Below are 22,579 nucleotides of genomic sequence, written 5' to 3'. Positions count from 1 at the left end.
TGTTGCCTTATTGATTTTCCATCTTGAAGATCTATCCATTGATGTGAGTGGGGTGTTAAGGTCTCCTACTATTCTTGTGTTCCCATCAGTTTCTTCCTTTATGTCTGCTAGTACTTGTTTTATATATTTGGGTACTCCTATATTGGGTGCATATATGTTGACAAGTGTAATATCACCTCCTTGTATTAATCCCTGTATCATTATGTAGTGTCCTTCTTTATCTTTCTTTATAGCCTTTGTTTTTTAATATTTATTTTTTTACTGAAGTATAGTTGGTTTACAATGTGTTAGTTCAGGTGTACAGCAAAGTGATTCAGATACACACACACACACACACACACACACACACACACCACATCTTCTTTATCCATTCATCTGTCGATGGACATTTAGGTTGCTTCTGTGTCTTGTTTATAGCCTTTGTTTTAACGTCTATTCTGTCTGATATGAGTGCTGTGACCCTTACTTTCTTGACATTTCCTCTTGCATGAAGGAATATCTTTGTCCATCCCCTCACTTTCAATCTATGTGTGTCCTTTGCCCTAAAGTGGGTCTCTTGTAGGCAGCATATTGTAGGCTCTTGTTTTATAATCCAGTCTGCCGCTCTGTGTCTTTTGATTGGAGCAGTTAGTCCATTGACATTTAAGGTAATTATTGACAGATATGTATTTATTGCCATTTTAAACCTTGTTTTTCCATTGATTTTATATTTCTTCTTTGTCCCTTTCTTTTGCTTTTTGTTTTTCCTTTTGTGGTTTGATGATTTTCTTTTGTATTATACTTCTTTTGGCTCTCTTCTTTTTGGTTTTTGTGAATCTATTGTATGTTTTGATTTGTGGTCACCCTGTTCTTCAAGTATGTTATCCCCTTCCTATATCTACTTGTTTTAGACTGGTAGTCATATAGGCTCAAACACATTCTAGGAAAAAACCCTACATTTTCTTACTCTCCTCACCCACATTTTATGATTTTGATGTCCTCTTTTACGTCTTCATGTTCATCCTTTTATTGTTAATTGTGGTTATCATCTCTTTCACAGAAATTTTTTGATTTTTTAAAAAATCTATGTACTGACTTATTTAAATGATTTACTTTCCAATTGTGATTTTCTCTTTCTTAGGAACCTTCTTTCTATTTAGAGAAGACCTTTCAATATTTTCTTTACGATAGGTTTAGTATTGCTATATTCTTCTAGTTTTCGCTTGTGATAGTTGAAAATTTTAAAAATGATAATTTTGCTGGGTAGAGTATGCTAGGTTGCAGATTTTTCCCTTTCAGGACTTCGAATATATCTTGCCACTCTCTTCTGGCCTGCAACGTTTCTGTAGAGAAATCAGCTGATAGCCTTATGGGGGTTCTTTTGTAATTAACTCTTTTTCTCTTTTTTTTTTAACATCTTTATTGGAGTATAATTGCTTTACAATGGTGTGCTAGTTTCTGCTTTTTAACAAAGAGAATCAGCTATACATATACATATATCCCCATATCTCTTCCTTCTTACATCTCCCTCCCTCCCACGCTCCCTATCCCACCGTCTAGGTGGTCACAAAGCACTGAGCTGATCTCCCTCTGCTATGCGGCTGCTTCCCACTAGCTATCGTTTTTACGTTTGGTAGTGTATATGTGTCCATGCCACTCTCTCACTTTGTCCCAGCTTACCCTTCCCCCTCCCCAACTCTTTTTCTCTTGATGCTTTTAGAATCCTCTCTTTAACTTTTGCCATTTTAATTATAATATGTCTTGATGTGGGTCTGTTTGGGTTCATCTTGTTTGGAACCCTCTGTGCTTTCTGTACCTGGATATCCGTTTCCTTCTTTAGGTTTGGGAAGTTTTCAGCCATAATTTCTTCAAATACATTTTCAATCCCCTTTTCTCTTTCTTCTCCTTCTGGGAGCCATATTATATGTAGATTGGCATTATCCCATAGGTCTCTTATTTTCAGAACTCGGTGTCTGTTAGACTGAAGAGATCTGTTTCATTGTTCTTTCAGGGCAATTCTCTTGATCTTTTAATTGGGAGTGGTTCCTCTGCTTCTTTATTTTACTTATATTTCTCTTGCTCTGAGTTTAGGAGAAACAGTTATCTACTGTGGTCTTGGAAGGCTGTTTTTGTGTGGGAGCAGCCCTGTGTAGCCTGTGTGGGTTTAGTAAGTTTTTGGTGCAAGGGCTGTTTTTAGTATGAATGCCCACCACCTCTTTCTTCAGTGTATGCTGGCCATTATCCCCTCGATAGTAGGTGTGACTAGAGCCTGCATTGGATGTTGAGCAGGGCCTTCCTTCTTGCTCTGTGGTTGTCACTGCCTTGTCCAACTGTTCCCTAGTTGTTGGAATAGAAGCCCCCAGATCCGTTTCTGAGCTGAGGTGTAAGATAGGCAGGACTGGAGCATTCCCACTGGCAGAGGTGCCACCGAGTATTCCTCCGCCAGAGCCATCCACTGTGTGTCACCTGTCACCCGTTGTGCGGGATCACAAAGTCCACTGTTGTTGGCACAGCCCTTGGCCCCGCCTCAACCGTGGGAATGACGTCAATAAACCCTGGTGTTTCTCAGGCATTGTTTTCACAAGGCCACCAGCGCAGATCCACTGAAGTCAGATCCCAGGACTGCAGTAGTCATGCATCAGGACTTGCTGTGGGAGTGAGGCAGCTCAGATCCTGGCCTGGCCCAGCCCCTGCGTGCAAGCGCCCACAAAGCCCACAGCTCCTAAGGCCAGACCCGTCCCAGCCGCAGGAGCACCCATTGTCTGCTCGGATGTCCCACAGGTGCTGAATTTACAAAGCTGGCAGCAGAGGTGTAAATCTGCAGCTCACACAGCTGGGGAAAGATTTCAGCCCTGCTTCATAAGTCATGTGGTCCCTGGGGCTCAGTTGTTATTTCAGCCCCACCTCTGCACGTGGGCAACCCACTGGCACCTGCTCCTGGAGCCCACCAAGGCAGTGGCTGGCATGGGAGCCCACCAAGGCTGTGGCTGGGGTGTGTGGGCCCACCCAGGCGGCAGCTGGGGCATAGAGAAAGAGGCTGCTATGGCGACCCCACCCCTCCCTTTGCTCACCACTCAACAATGGTGCATCACTTCTATGGCAGGCCCGGGCTTCTTCTGCGAACATCCCTGGTTGCAGCCATACCACATTCCAGCCCCTTCAGGCTGTCTCCACACAGGCAACACCAGTCCTCTCTCCAGGTCTCCTCTAAACCCCAAGTTTCAGCACCAAGACCCCTCCTGTACCAGCAGATTCTTGTCTCAGGCTGCGGCATGCAGGGTGGTGACGTGGACTGTCTGTGCAGGTCTCTCTCTGTTCTGCCTGCCACAAACCAGTTGTTTTGCTCTTCTCCAAGCCTCTGTAGCTCCCTTTCTGTGCCAGTTGATCTCCCAGTGAGGGGGCCTCCCAGGGTGCAGGAACCTTTCCTCTTTTACCTCTCCCTCCCGGAGCGCAGGTCCCATCCTGCTTCCTTTCACCCCCCTCTTTCATCCTGCCCAGTTATGTGAAGGTCTTTCCTGTCCTTTCAGGTGTTTGAGGCCTTCTGCTAGTGTTTAGTAGGTATTCTGTGAGAATTGTTTCATTTGTAGATGTATTTTTGATGTATTTGGGGGAGGAGGTGAGTTTTACATCCTTCTACTCTGCTGTCTTGATTCCTCTCCCAGTACCATACTGTTTTGATTACTGTAGCTTTGTAGTATAGTCTGAAGTTAGGGAGCATGAAATCTCCAGCTCTGTTCTTTCTCAAGATTATTTTGGCTATTCGAGGTCTTTGTGTTTCCATACAAGTTCTAAAATTATTCTAGTTCTGTGAAAAATGCCATTGGTATTTTGGTAGGGATTGCATTGAATCTGTAGATTGCCTTGGGTTGTATGGTCATTTTAACAATATTGATTCTTCGAATCCATGAACATGGTGTGTCTTTCCATCTGTTTATGTCATCTTCAATTTCTTTCATCAGTGTCTTACAGTTTTCTGGGTACAGGTCTTTTACCTCCTTAGGTAGGTTCATTCCTAGGTATTTTATTATTTTCAATGCGATGGTCAATTGGATTGTTTCCTTAATTTTCTTTCTGATAATTCACTGTTACTGTATAGAAATACAGCAGATTTCTGTATGTTAATTTTGTATCTTGTGGGACTTCCCTGGTGGCGCAGTGGTTAAGAATCTGCCTGGCAATGCAGGGGACACAGCTTCGAGCCCTGCTCCGGGAAGATCCCACATGCCGTGGAGCAACTAAGCCCGTGCGCCACAACTAGTGAGTCTGAGCTCTAGAGCCCGCGTGCCACAACTACTGAAGCCCACGCTCCTAGAACCTGTGCTCTGCAACAAGAGAAACCACTGCAGTGAGAAGCCCACGCACTGCAACAAAGAGTAGCCCCCTCTTGCCACAACTAGAGAAAGTCTGCGCACAGCAACGAAGACCCAACGCAGCCATAAATAAATAAATAAATTCATTAAAAATAAAAAATTTTGTATCTTGCAACTTTACCGAATTCGTTGATGAGTTCTAGTGGTTTTTTGGTGGCATCTTCAGGATATTTCTATGTATAGTGTCATGTCATCTGAAAACAGTCACAGTTTTACTTCTTCCTTTTTAATTTGGATTCCTTTTCTTGTCTGACTGCTGTGGCTAGGACTTCCAATACTATGTTGAGTAAAAGTGGTGAGAATGGGCATCCTTGTCTTGTTCCTGATCCTGGAGGGAATGCATTCAGCTTTTCACCATTGAGTATGATGTTTTTTCACCATTGTGTATGATGTTAGCAGTGGGTTTGTCATATATGGCCTTTATTATGTTGAGGTATGTTCCCTCTATTCCCACTTTCTGGGGTTTTTTTTTTCATAAATAGATGTTGAATTTTGCCAAAAGCTTTTTCTGCATCTATTGAGGTGATCATATGGTTTTTTTTCTTCAGTTTGTTAATATGGTGTATCACATTGATTGATTCGCACATATTGAATCATCCTTGCATCCCTGGGATAAATCCCACTAGATCATGGTGTATTGTTGGATTCTGTTTGCTAATATTTTGTTGAAGATTTTTGCATTTATGTTCATCAGTGATATTGGTGTGTAATTTTCTTTTTTTGTGGTATCTTTGTCTGGTTTTGGCATCAGGGTGATGCCTCATAGAATGAGTTTGGAAGTGTTCTTTCCTCTGAAATTTTTTGGAATAGTTTGAGAAGAATAGGTCTTAACTCTTCTCTAAATATTTGGTGGAATTCACCTGTGAAGCCATCTGGTCCTGGACTTTTTGTTGGGAATTTTTTTGTTTGTTTCTTTTTTTTAATTACTTCAATGTCATTACTGGTAATTGGTCTGTTCCTATTTTCTGTTTCTTCCTGGTTTAGTCTTGGGATATTATATATTTCTAGGAATTTGTCTATTTCTTCTAGATTGTTCATTTTATTGGCATATAGTTGTTCATAGTAGTCTCTTATGATCCTTTGTATTTCCATGGTGTCAGTTGTAACTTGTTTTTCATTTCTGATTTTGGCCCTCTCTCTTTTTTTCTTGATGAGCTGGCTAAAGGTTTATCAATTTTGTTTATCTTTTCTTTTTTTTTTTCAGGCAAGGCTTTATGGGGGCCCCTGCTGCAGCAAGGGGGAGCACGAACAAACAAAAGATTCCCTTGCTTGCTCACTCCCTGAGGTGGGGGGGCGAGCTTGTTCCTTATATGGGGTGAGGGTCCAGCTCTTATTGATTTTTTTTATTGTTTTTTTTTCTATTTTTTTTTAGTCTTTATTTCTAAATGATTAGCATAAATTTTACCATTCATCTTTATGCAGTGCCAATTTTTAAATGCAAATATAGGCACATTGAACTCATGTGGAATCACCAAAATGATGTAATTCATATTTCGTAGCTCATATTTACCTGAACGGTGGACATACTGCACAAAACTAATTTGACTGGTTTTATTTCACTTCATAACGTGCACACATTCTCCCAATACTCTCTGCCTTGGCTTACTGATGAGTGAGAAAGAACTGACAGGAAATGGAACTATCTTTACATTTCCTTCTAGCCCATCATTTTCAGTGCAGTAGTTGGCTGATACAAGGAAGTAACACAAATAACAAAGGATTATAGAGTTCCTTGGTCATTTCTGTTTCTTAAAACATCATTGCCTTCTTTCTGCATTTGAAGCAAGTTCTGGTTCTAGTGCAAAGTATGGCCTCTGGGACTGTCCTAGACATAGCATGCTTATCTTCCATTTGCTTAGAGTCTCACCGAATTCCTCCACATCATGGGTCCGCTGGAATGCTGTGGCATGGAGCAGAGGTGGCAAGGAGCAGAGGACACAGACATCGCATATCTCCCCTGCTCACACACATGCTTCTTGTTCCATCAGAACTCGCCTTCTTGTTCCATCAGAACTCACTTAACAGAACACAAGTTCAAAAATATTAAGAGTTCGAGATGGCAGTAGCAGAGCTTTAAATCACCGCACCCTCCATTCTTTGGGCAGCCACTTTCAACTTCCATCCTTTTTAGCTTTTTCTTACCTTATTTACTTTCATAGTTCCAAAAAGCCTTCCTAGAGTGCTGTTTCTTGATTTTTCAATTTAGATATTATCAGAAGACTTGTACAATGTAAGGTTGGGATTTAACCCCTTGTGTCACTTCCTGTACACATTTGCCCCTGCCATCACATCCCAATATCGTGTTAGCATACCTTGATTAAATCCACGTTCAGTGTTTTCATTTTTAGGGCTGTATAGATAATGCCGAACCAAGTGTTGTAACAAAATGATGTTCTCTTTTTCAGAACCCCTTTTTTATTTGCCTAGTTTTCTTTGCTTCTCTAAGTCTTCCGTATCCTCCAACAATTCTACAAAATGTGTCTTAATCCAGTTGTCCAGAAGGCAATCAGGCAATCCCTGCCCCATCGTCTTAACAGTTTCCTTCTTTCCCGGACACCCCCTCAACTTCCCTTCATCCTGCTCCAGTCTAAACTGGATGCTTTCTGTTTCTCTCCTAAAGTTGTCATGCATGGTCGTTCTGTTTCCTGGATCTCTTGCTTACCTTTTTGTTTTTTGTTTTTTTTTTTGTGGTACGCGGGCCTCTCACCGTTGCGGCCTCTCCCGTTGCGGAGCACAGGCTCCGGACGCGCAGGCCCAGTGGCCATGGCTCGCAGGCCCAGCAGCCATGGCTCACGGGCCCAGCCGCTCCACGGCATGTGGGATCTTCCCAGACCGGGGCATGAACCCGTGTCCCCTGCATCGGCAGGCAGACTCTCAACCACTGCGCCACCAGGGAAGCCCCTTGCTTACCTTTTTTAGAGGAGTTTACTTCTTTTTTTTGGTGGAGCATATTCTCAAGTAGCCTTCTGAGAAGGGGTGTATGGAGGTGAATGGTTTGCTTGTCTTAAAATGTTTCCTTGTCTTTATTCTTCCCTCATACCTGACTGATCATTTGGTAGCAACTTCTAAGTTAGAAGTCTTTCTCCCTCAGAATTTCAAAGGTGTCTTTCCTTTGTCTTCTAGCTTCCAACACTGCTGTTGACAAGTCTCATACCAGTCTAATTCCCAAACCTTTGTATGTGACCTTTTAAAAAGTCTGGAAGCTTTTAGGATTTTCTCTGTCTCTCTATTAATATAGAAAATATTCTGTCTGTCTTTCTCTCCCTCTCTCTTTTTTTCTCTTGGTGATTTGAACTTTGGCAATTATGTGCCTTGGTCTACTTTTATTTTGGGAGGACACTTGGTAGTCCCTTTTAATCTAAAAATTCATGTTCTTCAGTTCTTGGAAATGTTCTTATATTATTTATTTGATAGTCATCTTGCTTTTATTTTCTCCTTCTGGAATCCTTCATATTCAGCTGTTCTCTCCCTTTCTTATTTTTACATTTTTTTTACTTTTTTTTCTTCTCTTTCTGTTTACTGGAAGACATCCTTATCTTTACCTTATAACCCTTCTATTACATTTAAAATTTTTTTTCTGTTGTACTTCTACTTTCCTGAACTTTCTTATTCTCTAAATGCTCCTTTTTATTATCCTGTTCTAGTTCCATAGGTAGAGTATCTTATCTTTCTGAGGTTACTATTTATGTGGATTTTTTTTTCTTTTGCTCCCTGCAATATCTTTCTTTCCTTTGAGTTATTTTTTTTAAATCTTTCTGTCATGTTAAAAGGTTTTCTTAAGGTGGCATGGCTGTATTCCCTCCATGGAAGGAGGCACTGGGCTGGCAGTTGGGCGGTCTGTGGACTGGGCCGCACTTTTCCACATCACCACTGAGGGACTGGTGGGGATGGGGCTGTTTCTTTGGGAGATCTTTATTTATTTATTTATTTATTTATTTATTTTTAATTTTTATTTTGAGGTACGTGGGCCTCTCACTGTTGTGGCCTCTCCCGTTGCGGAGCACAGGCTCCGGACGCACAGGCTCAGCGGCCATGGCTCACGGGCCCAGCCGCTCCGCGGCATGTGGGATCTTCCTGGACCAGGGCACGAACCCGTGTCCCCTGCATCGGCAGGCGGACTCTCAACCACTGCGCCACCAGGGAAGCCCTGGGAGATCTTTAAATGTCAGTATCTAGGGTCATTTTTCTGAGTGATTGTTGCCCCAGAGAGGCATCCTCTAGTCTTTTCCTGGAAAGGTGTAAGTCTGGCTACAGCGTTCTGGGATCCAAATGGGGAAGGAGCTTGGCGGTTATCTCAGCCTTCCTCATGTAGACTTTTCTCTGTAGGTCCCTCTGCCTCAGGCCTTCCACTGTGCCTGGTGTTCCTGGACCAGATCTCCTGGATCACCCTCTCCCGAGAGTGACCCCGGCCCTCTGCCAGGCAGGAAGGTGGCCATAGCCTGGCTACATGGGGTTGGGAAGGGGATCTAGTGGGTCTTACAGACTTTTAGCCAGGCTCTTGTCCTCAGTCTTCCTGGCGCACAGGCCTCCAGGGGTTCCTGGGACCCTGATTCCTGAGCCCTTCCAGTGTCCCACTTCTGGGTAGTTTCTCCCTGCAGGACTGGCTCTCAGCATTCACTGCTGTGGTAAGTCAGCTGCTACTCGATCATCTGCTTTTGCTGACATCTTTCATCTGCCATCATCACCTCTCTCTTGCCCTTTGTCCTTGTGGATTTATGCCTTGTTTATTCCTTTCCTATCATCTTAGTGGGGCTCTGGAAGGGAGTGGAAATAAATCTGTGTCTGTTCAATGAGCCATATTTTTCTAGAAGTCCATTCACTGGGGCCAGGTTCATTATGGATGTGAGAGCAGGACTCTGGCCTCTGATAGAAGAGGGATTACTGGGTGGAGAGTGGGACTAGAAGCAGAGAAGAGTTGAGTTTGATGTTAAGACCCTGGACTCTGGGCCAGGTTTCTACCCGTGTTGGCAGACAAGTTACATTAGCCCTAAGCCTCAAAGACTGGGGATAATGATGGGACTGCCTCCTGGGTTGCTCTGAGGATTCAGTGAGCACACATGTGAAGTGTGTAGCACAGCGCTGGCCACATGGTTAGCATTCAATGCCTGGTGACTGTTATCCCTGCTACCAAGTGATAAGTGATGAGGAGCTGAAGCAGAGAAGTGGCCCGGGCAGGGGGAACTGGGTAGAAAACTATCCCAAGGGTTTGTCACCTCCCCGACATGGGAGTCAAGGGTGAGAGAAGGGCTGGGAAATCAGAAGAGTAGCTGCCCCTGCAGTACCCTGAGGGCTTTTCCCAGCTGCCCCCCACCCAGGGTGCCGCCCAGCCTGACTTCTGTCAGGACAGACAGACAGACAGATGCGTCTCTGTCTTCATTCAGCTGCTGGAATGTGTGAGGGACTTGGCTTGGGGCCTGGGGTGAGGGTGGGAGGAGAGGGCGAAACCCTGAGCCAGCCAGGGCCTCCCGGAGCCTTGGCACCGAGAAGAGCTGGAAGGAGGCGGAAAGAGAGATACAGGCGCGGCAGATGGAGGGGAGCTGGGGAGGGAGGAGAAGTTCATCTCCCCAAGGGTGGTCGCACTCTCACCTCTCCACCCTGGAGGGTCAGGCAGGAGGGGATCACAAGGCCCAGGACAGGTGTGGGAGGGGGCGCTCAGACGGCGAATGTGGTACCAACCTGTCCTCTAGCCCCTCCACCCTCTGTCTCCTTGCTGGGGGTGGGACAGAAGACAGGACAGATCCCACCTAGACAGGATGGAGGCCAGAATGAGCAAGATTCACAGAAGGAAGGCACCAGGTGGAGTCAGGCAGTGTTTCCAGGGCTTGAGGGTGTCTTAGAGGCACTCAGACCACCCCCCATTCCCCACTGGATGCGACACTCCTCGGCTTCCTGAAAGTGGATGTTTATTAGGCCACACAGACCCAGACACTGGCGAATCCCACTTGGTCTCAAACTGTGTTCAGGGGGACAGTGGTAGAGGAGGTAGTGTCCCTGTCCTCAAGACCCTCACCATCTGGGGGGCACAGACATGTGACAATTCCGGGTAATTAGCACTGTGGCAGACAGGCCTGTGGGGTTTGTAGGAATCTGGAGAAGAGGGGCAGGGACATCACCTCTGAGAAGGAGCCACAGCGCTGCCCTCTAAGGACTCATGCAGCACCCTGAGGAAGAAGGATGCTCTAGGTGGGGTGCACAGCGTGGTCCAGGGCTGGCAGTGCGGGAGCGTGGGGTGGGATGGAGAATCTTCAAGAGGTGGTGGTGGGGCTAGAGGAAAGCTTCTGGGGCCTGCGGTCATTGGCCAGTCCAAGACGTCAACCTGAAGAACTTGAAGAGCCTTTCTGGGCTGAGAGCTGCTTTAAGGAACCCTGCTGTTTCATAAGGGAACTCTAGTTTCATGAGCTACTACTTGGACCTGGGGCCAGGGAGGGAAGGCCCTGTTTTCTCATGCCTTCGCAGCCAGGATTTCTGCAAGGAGAGAGGCGGGCCTGATCGTGTGTCGGGCCCTTGCCCCCACCATCTGGCGACTCCATGACTAGGCCCCCAGGGGTGGCGAGGGGAGGGGGCACACAGGTCTCTCCCAGGTGATGGGCAGCTCTTTGCAGTCCTTGAGGTGGGAGTGACACTTCCGACTGGAGCCACCCGCTGTCTGCTGTGACCCCGTGTGGGGTTGCCCAGCCCACTATAATTAGAGCGAGGAGGGGCCCCGAGGGGAAGGGCTGACGTATGTCAGCAGCATGGGGAGCCTGGCAGTAAGCCAAGCAGAGGAAGGAAGGGCCAGCTGCCGGCCGCCTGTGTGACTTTTCCCAAGTAGATGCTGCTATTTATACCTCTGTTGCTTGGGATCACATAGGCTGCCTCAGCCTCTTGTAGATGAGGATGTGAAGGCCCAGAGAGGGTAAGGGATGGCCTAAGGCCACACAGCATCTGTAGCAGCAGGGCAGAATTTGGGTTTCCAGTCAGCATCTGGGCCTGAATGTGGCTCTGATTCTGGTGATGGGTCCTACGAGGACCCTTCAGGCACCCCAACCTCTCACACACATATAGGATGGCCCTGAGAGGTTGTTGTTGCTCTGGCTGCCCAGCAGCAGGCCACAGAAACTTGATACGTGGCATGTCAGCACCGGGTCCTGGCCGGAAAACTGAAGGGCTGGATGTGGCCTGGGACCTGCTGGTGTGGGGCTGAGGCGCGTTGGACCCCAGTCAGAGGAGCTCCCTGGCTGGGTCTGAGTCAGAGGAGTGGGTGAACCCCCCAGCTACATCTTGCGTTGTGTCCTGCCAGGCCAAAAGGAGGAGCCCTGGGGCCAGGTTGACCCTTCACCCCCTTCCTCCCCATCTCAGCCGATGCTCTGCCCCAGGGTGCAGGCCCAGGGAGCCTCCAGGCTGAAGCCCGCAATCAGAAGACTCCTTTCTCCCTGCTAGGCCTCAGCTGCCATGATTTAGAATTTCTATTTGGGGTGAAGTGTTTGAGGCAGGCTCACGATCGGATGGGAGGAGCTCTGCGCCAAGGGCAGCCTAGCAAGTGGACACGTGGGTGCTGGCAGCCTGGTCTGGCATCACATCCTGACCATCACTACCCTCCCACATGACCCAGGGCAAGTGACGCACTGCCCTGGGCCCTGAAAGTGTAAGGAGGTGGTGGTGGTAGAGTTTTCTGCTTGAGAGGTTGTGAGGAACAGATGAGAGAGTGCCCGCTCAGCACCCAGGGCCAGCCTGGCCTGTGGTGATCTGGGACAGAGGGCTGGGTTCCACGCCTGCTCATTCGCCCGATGCCCATTTTAGAGGGTCCGTTTCTAGCTAACATAGGTGGGCCAGCTGATTCTGGGTGGGGAGGTGCCCCCAGGGTCCTCAGCAGGCGTCTGGTCACTGAGGCTTTGTTCCCTGAAGCTCTGGTAGAGCCCGGGCCCTGCCACCAGCCAGGGGACCTGGGAGACCACATGGACCACCCGCCCTGGCCTGGGCTTGCAGCTCCTAGACCTCTGCCTCTGAAATTTGGACTCCCAGATACCAGTGGCTGACTGCCCCCAGCCTTTCCTCACGCGGGCCTACAAATTAGCCTATTTCTCGGCCTCTCTGTGGCCCATAGTGTCTCCTCCTTCCCTCCTGGCCAGACCCCAGCATCCATCACCTCTGCCCTTCTTTCCTGTGCCTCCCTCAGTCCTAACCAGGACCCTTTGCTCATCCTGGCTCCCCGACCTGGCCCCAGCCACCCTCAAGTCTCCCAGGCTGGAAAACTGGGGGGTTTCTGCCTCCCCCTACCCTGCTTAGCCTGGGACCCCAAGTCCCACAGGTCCTGCCTCCCTCCTGCTGCTGCCAGGGAGTCCTGGCAGGAGATGGGCAGGAGTAAATAAGGGAGTGACAGAGGCTGGCAGGCACTGGGCTCTCTCCCAGGTTGGCGGCCAGAGAGGGGGCAGCCTTCAGGCCTTGGTCCTCCCACAGATGACCCTAGGTCTCAGCCCAGAGCGGGGCCATCAGAGGCCTGCTGTTGTATCAGCTGTGATGTGATGCTCTCCAGATCATGGATTGAGGGGTGGAGGCTGCAGGAACTCCGAGCAGGGTCACATGAGGGCTTAGTGGTCCAGGAGGCTTCAGAGGGAAGGGCCTTTGGGCTGGGTCCTGGGGAGAGAGGCTTCACCAGTGGAGGAGTGGGGAGAGTGTCGTGGATGGAAGGAATAGTTTGTGGAGAGGCCTGGCACTGGGTAGGGGGGACGAGTTATTTAGCCAGCTGGAGTGCCCTGGAGATGGATGGGAGAGGCTGGGAGGGTCTTTCATTCTAGCTTAGGTCAAAGAATAGGATGGGTGAGCAAGGAGGCTGGAGTTCTCCTGTAAGTTTAGGGCTTTAAGCCCCTTCCCACCTTCCCTGCCCAACTGGCCTGGTGCGGCCTCCCTGATGGGTCTCTCAGGCTGCCCCCTCTGCCCCAGAGGACAGGTGGCCCCTCACTTCATACTCCTGTCCCACCTCTGCAGCCGTGGGTGGGGCCTCTGCCTGGATGACCCTCCCACCAAGGATGTCATCGACTTCCCTTCGATACCACCTGGCGTCCTCTATGACGTGGGCCACCAGTGTCGCCTCCAGTATGGGGCCTACTCTGCCTTCTGCGATGACATGGACGTGAGTGTGGGGCCTGTGTGGACACGGGGGAGGAGGGCAGCCCTCAGCAGCCTGCAGACCCCACCCAGCCTGGGCTCGGCCCGCACGTGATGCCCACGAGACATAAAATGGCCTGTGGGAGAGGCCTAGGGTTGGGCGGCCATAGACCCAAGTCTGCATTCTGGGTGGACCATTTACCAACCATGGGACTTTTGGGCAAGGCCCTCACCTGCTGGAGCTGGATAATGAGACGTAAAATAAAACCTCTCCTGCGGGGTCCTGGGGAAGACCGCCCGAAGTGATGGCCATGGGCATGTCAGAGACCCTGCAGCTTCTGACCAGGGTGTTTCCAGACGGGTAGGCTGGGGCTGGGAGAGGTGTGGGCGAGCTGGGGACTGGCCTGAGCCACAAACCCGAGCCTGGGGCCCCAGCCCAGGGCCCCCCACACCACGTGGTCCGGGAAGACAAGAGGGGGTTCCAGCTCTAGACCCCCAACATGTGCCAGCCCCAAGGAGGGATTCCCAGGGGACTCGTGGGGGTGGTGAGGGGGCAGGGCAAGTGGTGGCGCCGAGGAGGAGGTGAGGGTATGGCCCTTGCCCTCCTCCTTGCAGAATGTCTGCCACACGCTCTGGTGCTCCGTGGGGACCACCTGTCACTCCAAGCTGGATGCAGCTGTGGATGGTACCAGGTGTGGGGAGAGCAAGGTAGGGGTTCGCCAGTCCAGCTGCGGAGGGGGTGAGAGGTGAGACTCCCCGCTGTGTCCGTGCTCCGGGGTCGGCCTTGGCTCACAGACTTGCTCATGCCCTTGGCAGAACCCCAGCCCTCTCTGGCCCAAGTCCCCACCTGCACAATGGAGGCTCTGGGGCAGAGCTTGACCGGGCAATTCTCCAAAGTGCCTTCAACTCAGAAGAGTCAGCATTTGGACTCTTATTTTATTCCTTGCTCGGCTCCACCATGGGGCCCAGGTGTTGGGTGACTGGAAGGGGGCCTCCCCCAGCCCTTAGGTCCTTCCCCTCTGGGCCTTTCCAGGCCTTCCACCCACCTTGTTCTCACTAGGGTGAGGAGCCTGGAGTGGGCTTGCTCTACCTCTGTCTGTCTCGGTAGTGGTGTCTGAGTGGGGAGTGCGTTCCCATGGGCTTCCGGCCCGAGGCCGTGGACGGTGGCTGGTCTGGCTGGAGCGCCTGGTCTGTCTGCTCCCGGAGCTGTGGCGTGGGCGTGCAGAGTGCCGAGCGGCAGTGCACACAGCCTGTGTGAGTGCGGGGCCGGGGCTCCCGGGGCAGGTGGGATGGGGCGCCCTGAGCAGAGTCGGCGATTGCAGGGACACTGGCTCTGTACCAGCCTCCCACTCGCAGAAGTATCCCCATGGAGGCCAAGCCCAGAGTGTCCAGAGCCACCCCGGGTCACTTCCAGGAGTGCCCCGGAGGCTGATTGAGTCCCCACTGCTGACCCCATTGCAGAGAGGGAAACACCAAGGCCCAGAGACTGGAGGGACTCATCAGAGGCCACACAGCAAAGCAGCAGCTGGTGGGAGGGAAGCAGGGAGGACAGTGGCTAAGAGCTTAGACCCTGAACCTTAGACGGATCAGGGTTCAAATTCCCTCTCCACCCCTTCTCTGGGCCTCGGTTTCCAGAGAAAGTATATGATGGGGCAGCAGCAGTGCCCATCTGGTAGAGGATAGATGCAGGTAAAAGCCCTGCAGCTAGTTCGTAGTAAGCGCTCAGTAAATAGAGCCACTTAGTGTCATTTGGGGTACAAGTGGGTCCAAGATGAGACTGGGGACAGCTGGGAGAATTGGTCAGCCTGGGAGGGGTGCTGTGTGACCTGGGGTGAGTGACTTCATCTCTCTGGGCCTCAGTTTCCCCATCTACGAGTGGTGAGGTGAAGATTCAGGGAGATGCAGAGAGGCCAGCTGTACTGTAGACCGAGGGGCTGCCCGGTGCCTTTGGATGAGCCCACTTCACTAGGCTGCCCCAGGGTGGGCATGGGATTCAGAGCCGGGTCCTTCTAGGGCCCCGTGCTTAATACCCCACCCTGCCTCCAGGCCTCTAGGTCTGAGCTGGGTTGGGGGCAGACAGGGGTGGGGTTAGGGTTCAGGCTCTATGCTGGGGGCACACCTCTCAGCTGGGCCAGGGCCAAGGGGGCTTCCTTTTGACCTGGGCTGGGGTGCTGCCACCAGGAACACGTCTGCTGACACATGGGCTGTCAGGACTCTGGGTCCCACGGGCTGGAGACTTGGAGCAGCCCCTTCAGCTCGTGCCAGTCATGTCTGCAGCTTGGCCCAGCCTCTGAACAACCCTCTGCAGAGGCAGCCCCAGTCCCATTTTATAGATGAAGATACTGAGGCCCAGAGGGGTCCAGAGACTTGGCCAAGGTCACACAGCAGGTTAAGGGGCAGAGCCCAGGCTTCCTGCTGCCACCTTCCCTGAGATCCTTTCAAACAGGGAGCCCGTGTCTGGACCAGAGTGTGGGCGACCCACAGGGAGAGCAGCGTGAACGGAGGTAGACGGCGGGAATCTCTGGGTGTTAGGGATGCAGGAGGAGCTGCTCGCTCCGAGGGCCCCACTTCTGGATCCGGGTATGCAGTCGGCACTCACTGTCGCTGTGCACTCACTGCCCCCCACCCCACTCTCCCCACAGGCCCAAATACAAGGGCAAATACTGCGTGGGTGAACGGAAGCGCTTTCGCCTGTGCAACCTGCAGGCCTGCCCTGCCGGCCGCCCCTCTTTCCGCCAAGTCCAGTGCAGCCACTTTGACGCTATGCTCTACAAGGGCCAGCTGCACACGTGGGTGCCCGTGGTCAATGACGGTGAGTCCTATTGCCCACAGGGACACTGAGGCCTGGAAGGGCAGAGCTACAAGGGCCAAGGTTGCCCCGTGATACAGGCACTGTCTCCTGGGGCTGCTCCTCCCTCCTGGCTCCCATGGACAGCCTTGCAGATACTACCAGCCCAGTGGAGCCCCCAGCCCGCCACTGATGGGTGTCGTGGAGGCAGTCTTCCCGGTGGCCTCCGTGACTCCTGCCCTGGTTGTCCCTCATGGCTCCTCTGCTTGGGCCCCCAGTGAACCCCTGCGAGCTGCACTGCCGGCCCTCGAATGAGTACTTTGCTGAGAAGCTGCGGGACGCTGTGGTCGATGGCACCCCCTGCTACCAGGGCCAGGCCAGCCGTGACCTCTGCATCAACGGCATCTGCAAGGTGTGCCCAGCTAGGAAGAGAGTCTCCAGCACTGCCCTCCCCAGGCCGTACCACTGGGTATCCCCACTCTGCCAGGGAAGCCCTTTGATGGTCTGCCATCGCCTCTCAGCAAAGCCTCCCCGCTCCTCCTGGGACTGGAGCCCCCATATCATCGGGCCTCACCCGCAGGCTCTGCCTCTGCACCACGGCCTGCCCGCCATGGCTTCTGAATGCTGGCTTCTGTGCCGGCCCAGCCCCGGCCCGGAAACCAGAGCTCAGGTGGTAGCTCGACCTCCTGCTGGCTGGATGACCCTCAGCAGTGGTTTCCTCTGCGATAGTAGAAAGGGGACTGTCTGTCCATGTAGCCACGTCACAGGGTTAAATGCAGTCATTTAACAGGGCATTGCAGGGCCGTGCAGGTCTCAGGACCTGGCAGAGAAAGCGTCAGTGTTTGCTGACAATACCTAGACTTATTTCCAGCAGTGTCAGTGCCACTCCCCCTACCCACGTCCTCAGCACTTTCTTTCCCCTGCTCCTGGGAAGGGAAACCCCTGGGCATAGAGGCCTGGGCACTGGGGACGACCAGCAGGGAACACTGACTGATTCCTGTTTCGGGGAAATTCCTGTCCACGCTGATCAGGACCCCGGGTGTGCCAGCTCCCCCCTGCCTGCTGTGGCCTTTTACAAAGCTTCTCCCATCTCTTGTCTCATGCGATCTCACAGCACACCTTCACGGTACAGGTGGTTCTCCCCGTTTCACATCTGAGGAAGCTGAGGCTCAGAGAGGTCGAGGGGTTTACGTGGGGTCAGAGGGCACAGCTGTGGTGGGGCCCCCGCTCCCTGCTCCGAGCTCTTTCCTCCCCACCCTGGCAGGCCCCCGAGGCTGGTACCAGAGAGGGCTGGCCGCCAGTGGCCCAGCACCAGGGGTCTCCCCTCCCCATGTGTTGCAGAATGTGGGCTGCGACTTCGAGATTGACTCGGGTGCCATCGAGGACCGCTGCGGCGTGTGCCACGGCAACGGCTCCACCTGTCACACCGTGAGCGGGACCTTCGAGGAGGCTGAGGGCCTGGGTATGGGTGAGACCACTGGCAGGGGGCAGGGCACTCTTGACCTGGTGGCCCTTCCTTGTCTCCCTTGAGCCCTGCCCACGGCCCCCTTGGCCAGAGATGGGAAGCAGGCAAACTGCCTTGCTGGGTCTAGGAATCCTGGCAGGAGTCAGGGCACCCAGGCCCAAGTGCAGAGACCTGCCTTCACAGGGAGTCCTCCTGCCCCAGGGACCCCAGCCTGGGCTTATCAGGCTTATGAGTGGCCTTATGAAGCTTTAGACAACCCCCCCCAGCTCCACTCACTCACCTCAGGGCCTGTTTTGCATACATTGCTTAAGTGCCAACTGTGTGCTACGTGAGGGAGACACAGAGGTGAAGCAGTCTCACCTTTTAGTGTGACAGATGCAGTGGAGGGAGGCCCAGAGGGCTGTGAGAGCCCTGAGGAAGAAGGTCGTGACATGGTGAGGTCAGGGAAGACTTCCTGTAGGAAGTGGAAGTTGAGCTGAGTCATAAAAGACTCAGATGAGATGGGAAAAAGCATTACACATGGAGGAAAGAGCTTGTGCCCAACAAAGCCTGGAGGCAAGAAAGAGCATGCTCTGTCCTGGGGACCTATCTATAAGAAAGGCGGGGATGCCATAAGGCTTTGAATGCTAGGCCAAGAAGCTTAGCTTTCAGCCCCAGAGATGCAGTCCAGCGTGGTGGTTAAAGCTCAGACCTCAGAGCTTGATTCACATCCCAGCAGAACCCTGGTGCAAGTTATGTAACCTCTCTGTGCCTCAGTGTCCTCATGTGTAAAATGGGGATAACAGTAGTACCTATGTCATAGGGTTGTTATACCTGTAGGGTCCTCAGGGTAATGCCAGGCACTTGATGGGTACTACTTAGTGAAAGAACAAAAACAGGCTGTATAGGTATGAGGAGGATATCCCAGGGGAAAGGCCCAGTCAATTGGGGTTTTTAGAAAGGGTCATGCTGGCCCCAGGTATAGGGGATAGGCCCAGCCTTGTGACAGGGAGACCAGCTAAGGTTTCCCAGAGAAGGGTGGTGGGGCATGGGTCAGGGGGTAGGATTTGAGCCCTTCTGAGGCTTTGGTGATCTGGGACAGATCTAAGTGGGGAACCCAGAATCTTAAGTTAACGATGGAATCTTTGGCATCGGCAGGCAGGGGCAAGTGGAAAGAGAGGTGAGGGCGGGCAACAGCTAACCCTCTTACCTCTTTTCACAACCTGTGCACAATCCCTGGCCAACAGGGTATGTGGACGTGGGGGTGATCCCAGCCGGTGCTCGCGAGATCCGCATCGAGGAGGTGGCCGAGGCCGCCAACTTCCTGGCCCTACGCAGCGAGGACCCGGATAAGTACTTCCTCAACGGTGGGTGGATCATCCAGTGGAACGGGGACTACCAGGTGGCGGGGACCACCTTCACATATGCACGCACAGGCAACTGGGAGAACCTCACATCCCCTGGTCCCACCGACGAGCCTATCTGGATCCAGGTGACTGCCTCCTGGGGCCCAGGCTGGGGAGGAGCTGAGGTGGAATCCGTGGTTCCCAGCCGCATGGCAGGAGCGAGCCCTGGGGCAGTCACAGAGTCCCGCTCCGGGCCTGGCCCTGCTGCTGGGGCCTCTGCCTCGGTTTCCCCATCTCTAGAATGGCTCCATGGTATAGCCCCGGGTCCCAGAGGTGGCTGAGGTTGGCTCCTTTAGGATGGGTGGCAGGTCTGGGCAGAAGGGAGAGGACACCTCATGCTCACGGGGCCCCCCCTCTGCCTGCCCCAGCTCCTGTTCCAGGAGAGCAACCCTGGGGTGCGCTACGAGTACATCATCCACAGGGAGGCGGATGGCCATAGCCAGATCCAGCCGCCTGAGTTCTCCTGGCACTATGGGCCCTGGACCAAGTGCACAGTCACCTGTGGCACAGGTGAGGAGAGCAGTGGGCACAGCTACTGCCCAGCAGGGCCTTTGTCTCTGGGCACTGATGCCTGGCTTTAGCCTCTGGCTCATGGCTTATTTGCTGGGCTGCTGTGAACTTGGAATGCTGCTTCTGGGCCTCGGTTCCCCCATCTATATAATGGGGCTAGCAATGGCCCCATCTCATAGGTCCACTGGGAGAGTAAACAAGGTGAGGCGGGCACAGCACGTGGCGCTTGGCGAGCGCTCAGTGTGTCTCCCCCAGAGGGGCACCAGCTGCCTCTCCCTCTTCTCACTGCTCAGCTCTGGCAGGTCCTGTGCCCGTGGTTCTGCCCCATACCTGGGATCTGACCCCTTCATGCTCCCAGAGCCTTACCTGCATCTCCGTCAGGATAAGCTCCTTCCTCTCCTCTAGCTCCTGCCACAGACAGGCTTCCCCGGGGCCCCCCTCCTCGGTGCCCTCCCACCCTTTCCTGGGAGGCCCAGAGGCTGACACTCCTGGGCTGCTGGCCCAGGAGGGCTTCCCCAGTGAGAAGGGGGAGGGGGAAGGGAGAGAAGGAGGAGGGGCAGGGGAGAGAAGGAAGGGGGGAGATGGATGGAGTAGGACAGGGACAGGGAGGAGGGAGCTGGGACGTGACAGGGATCTCCCCACCCAAACTCTGAGCCTCTTAGCCCAATGGCCTATTCACCACATTTACTTATTCCTTTAAACTCTTTATAAAATGTGTAACTATTTGACTAACTCTCACGCTCCCCTCCCTGTGGCTTTTTCAGTCTCCCTTCCCCTCCGCCTCCCCCTCAGTGTCCGGGGGTCTCAGTATCAGGAATCTGGGACAGAGACATTTGAACATTCCTTGAAATGCTATTATGATGACAAATGAACACTGACCCACTAAATCTGGGCAGGAATCTTCAAAAGCTATTAAAAGCATCCTACCCCATATGAATTAAATTTACAAATGTGAAAACAAATACATTTGATGAACCAGACACTGGGGAATTGTCTTTCAGCAAATTGGTGGCTTCCTACGTGGACAGAATAGGAATGTGTTGAGTGGCAAGTGGCAGGATCCTGATGAGTGGTAGCTGGGGCAGATAAGGGTTTACTTGTCTTCGGCAGTAAGAACCCCCAGGGAGGGTGCATAGTCCAAGCTGGCTGGATGGCCTGCCATGTTTTTAGGGACCACTCTCAGCCCCACCTTCCCCTCGTGTGTGTCACAAGATGGCACCCTTTGCCCAGGCTGCTTGCTGGCAAGAAGAAGAAGGGGCAAAGGGCTGACTCTCGGGAAGGACTCGTGTCTTTTTCTCCCTGGCACGACTGTGTCCCAGACCCCCTAGCTGCATGGGAACTACAGTGGGGAGTGTTTTCAGCAGGTCCCATTGTTACCTTGAACAAACCCTGCATTCTATTAGGAAGGAAGGAGGCGGATGGAGGGGAGACTGGAGGCTCAGGGCAAGGGTCAGTCCCCCTTCTATGCCATAGGGGGAGCAGGGTGAAGGCAGAGCCTATTGGAGTTGGGCCTGCCGCTGGGCCTCAGCAGGCGGTGTGGGGTGCGTGTGGAGAGGGAAGAGCCCAGCTCTGCAAGGGCGCAGAGACAGGCAATGGCAGGGGGAGTGAAGGACAGGAACAGTGACAAAGCAAGTGCCGGGGCAGGGGGTGGGGAGGGCTGTGAGGCTGGAGAGGAATGCCTGACTGGGAGGTCTGACGGATTTCTTCTCCAGAATTTCTGGGCACTGATCCTATTGGGAGGAGTGTAGACACTGGAGGTGGTGCTAGGCCGTGGTTGGATTTGGCACTGGTTGCGCTCTTACCGTGTGCCAGGCATGGGCTGAGCCCGCACATCCGTGAGCACGTTATCCTCCCACCTGGCCTTCAAGGCAGGTATTATTGTTACTCCCACTAACAGATGAAGACAGTGAGGTTCAGAGAGGCCAAGTGAGCTGCCCAGGCCTCCCAGCTAGGAAGCTGTGGGGCTAGACCCCCCGCCCACTGAACCTGCACACTCTGCTGCCTCCCTAGGGGTGGGGGTGAAGGCCAGGAGGACAGTGAGGAGGGGGCAGTGGGGGCCTGTCTTCACCCTGACAGAGGCAGTGAGGCCCTGTCTGGAAGGGATCTGAGCAGAGTGGGGTAGAGCTGTGTCTTTGGGTGCAGCGTAGCTCGGGCAGGGGGCGCCCTGAGTGCCGGCCCCAGGCTGAGCCCCCATGGCCTCCCAGGGATGCAGAGGCAGAGCGTGCAGTGCATGGAGCAGCAGGCGGGGCCCGTGGACGAGAGGCACTGTGAGCCCCTGGGCCGGCCCGATGACCGTCAGAGGAGGTGCAGCGAGGAGCCCTGCCCCGCCCGGTGAGCCCAGCAGGCGCCTGACTCCCAGGTGTCCCTCATCAGGGCGTCCCTGGGAGGATCAGGGGGAGCTGGGCTCTCAGCCTCCTTCCCAAGGCTGAGGCCCCAGCCCCTGGTTGCCCGCGACCTCAGCCTGGGCCTGGGTTCCCCCTCGATAGCCAGCATCAGCCAGGGACGTGCCTGATCGCTCGTGCTTGGGTCCCTGGATGTGGACACAGGCCTTGGGTCTTGCCCAGGTCCCCCAGGGGTGAAGGTGGCAGGAGAAAAGGGGACTGTGCCCTGTCACTGGGCTTTGGGGGCCAGGGGGCCATCCCAGGCTTGGAGCTCTGGGGAATCGTCCCCTGGGCTTAGGCCCGACCCTCCCTGAACCCCGAGTGCCTGGGAGTCCAGGTGGCTGCACGCTGATGCTGCCCTTGTGCCCCCCACAGGTGGTGGGCAGGTGAGTGGCAGCTGTGCTCCAGCTCCTGCGGGCCTGGGGGGCTCTCCCGCCGGGCCGTGCTCTGCATCCACAGCGTGGGGCTGGATGAGCAGAGCGCCCTGGAGCCACCTGCCTGTGAACACCTGCCCCGGCCCCCTGCCGAAACCCCTTGCAACCGCGACGTGCCCTGTCCGGCCACCTGGGCTGTGGGGAACTGGTCTGAGGTGAGCAGCAGGAGGGGAGGGGGAGGGG

General features: G+C 53.1%; 1 protein-coding gene across 1 annotated transcript in view; it reads left to right on the top strand.

The window, feature by feature from the left end:
- The window catches only part of ADAMTS7 (ADAM metallopeptidase with thrombospondin type 1 motif 7), a 56,581-nt gene that overhangs the window by 26,017 nt on the left and 7,985 nt on the right, over positions 1 to 22,579 (top strand). The window contains exons 9-18 of the mRNA XM_024128688.3: positions 13,314 to 13,458; positions 14,049 to 14,141; positions 14,542 to 14,687; positions 16,076 to 16,245; positions 16,500 to 16,633; positions 17,563 to 17,683; positions 18,913 to 19,157; positions 19,440 to 19,581; positions 21,786 to 21,912; positions 22,338 to 22,551. Coding sequence (XP_023984456.1) covers positions 13,314 to 13,458; positions 14,049 to 14,141; positions 14,542 to 14,687; positions 16,076 to 16,245; positions 16,500 to 16,633; positions 17,563 to 17,683; positions 18,913 to 19,157; positions 19,440 to 19,581; positions 21,786 to 21,912; positions 22,338 to 22,551 — 1,537 coding nt within the window. The remainder of the gene's footprint in view (positions 1 to 13,313; positions 13,459 to 14,048; positions 14,142 to 14,541; positions 14,688 to 16,075; positions 16,246 to 16,499; positions 16,634 to 17,562; positions 17,684 to 18,912; positions 19,158 to 19,439; positions 19,582 to 21,785; positions 21,913 to 22,337; positions 22,552 to 22,579) is intronic.

This window comes from Physeter macrocephalus, chromosome 11, assembly GCF_002837175.3.
Source record: "Physeter macrocephalus isolate SW-GA chromosome 11, ASM283717v5, whole genome shotgun sequence".
NCBI lineage: Eukaryota > Metazoa > Chordata > Mammalia > Artiodactyla > Physeteridae > Physeter > Physeter macrocephalus.
The sequence above is the reverse complement of the archived record's forward strand: the minus strand, read 5'-3'. Positions and strand labels throughout refer to the sequence as shown.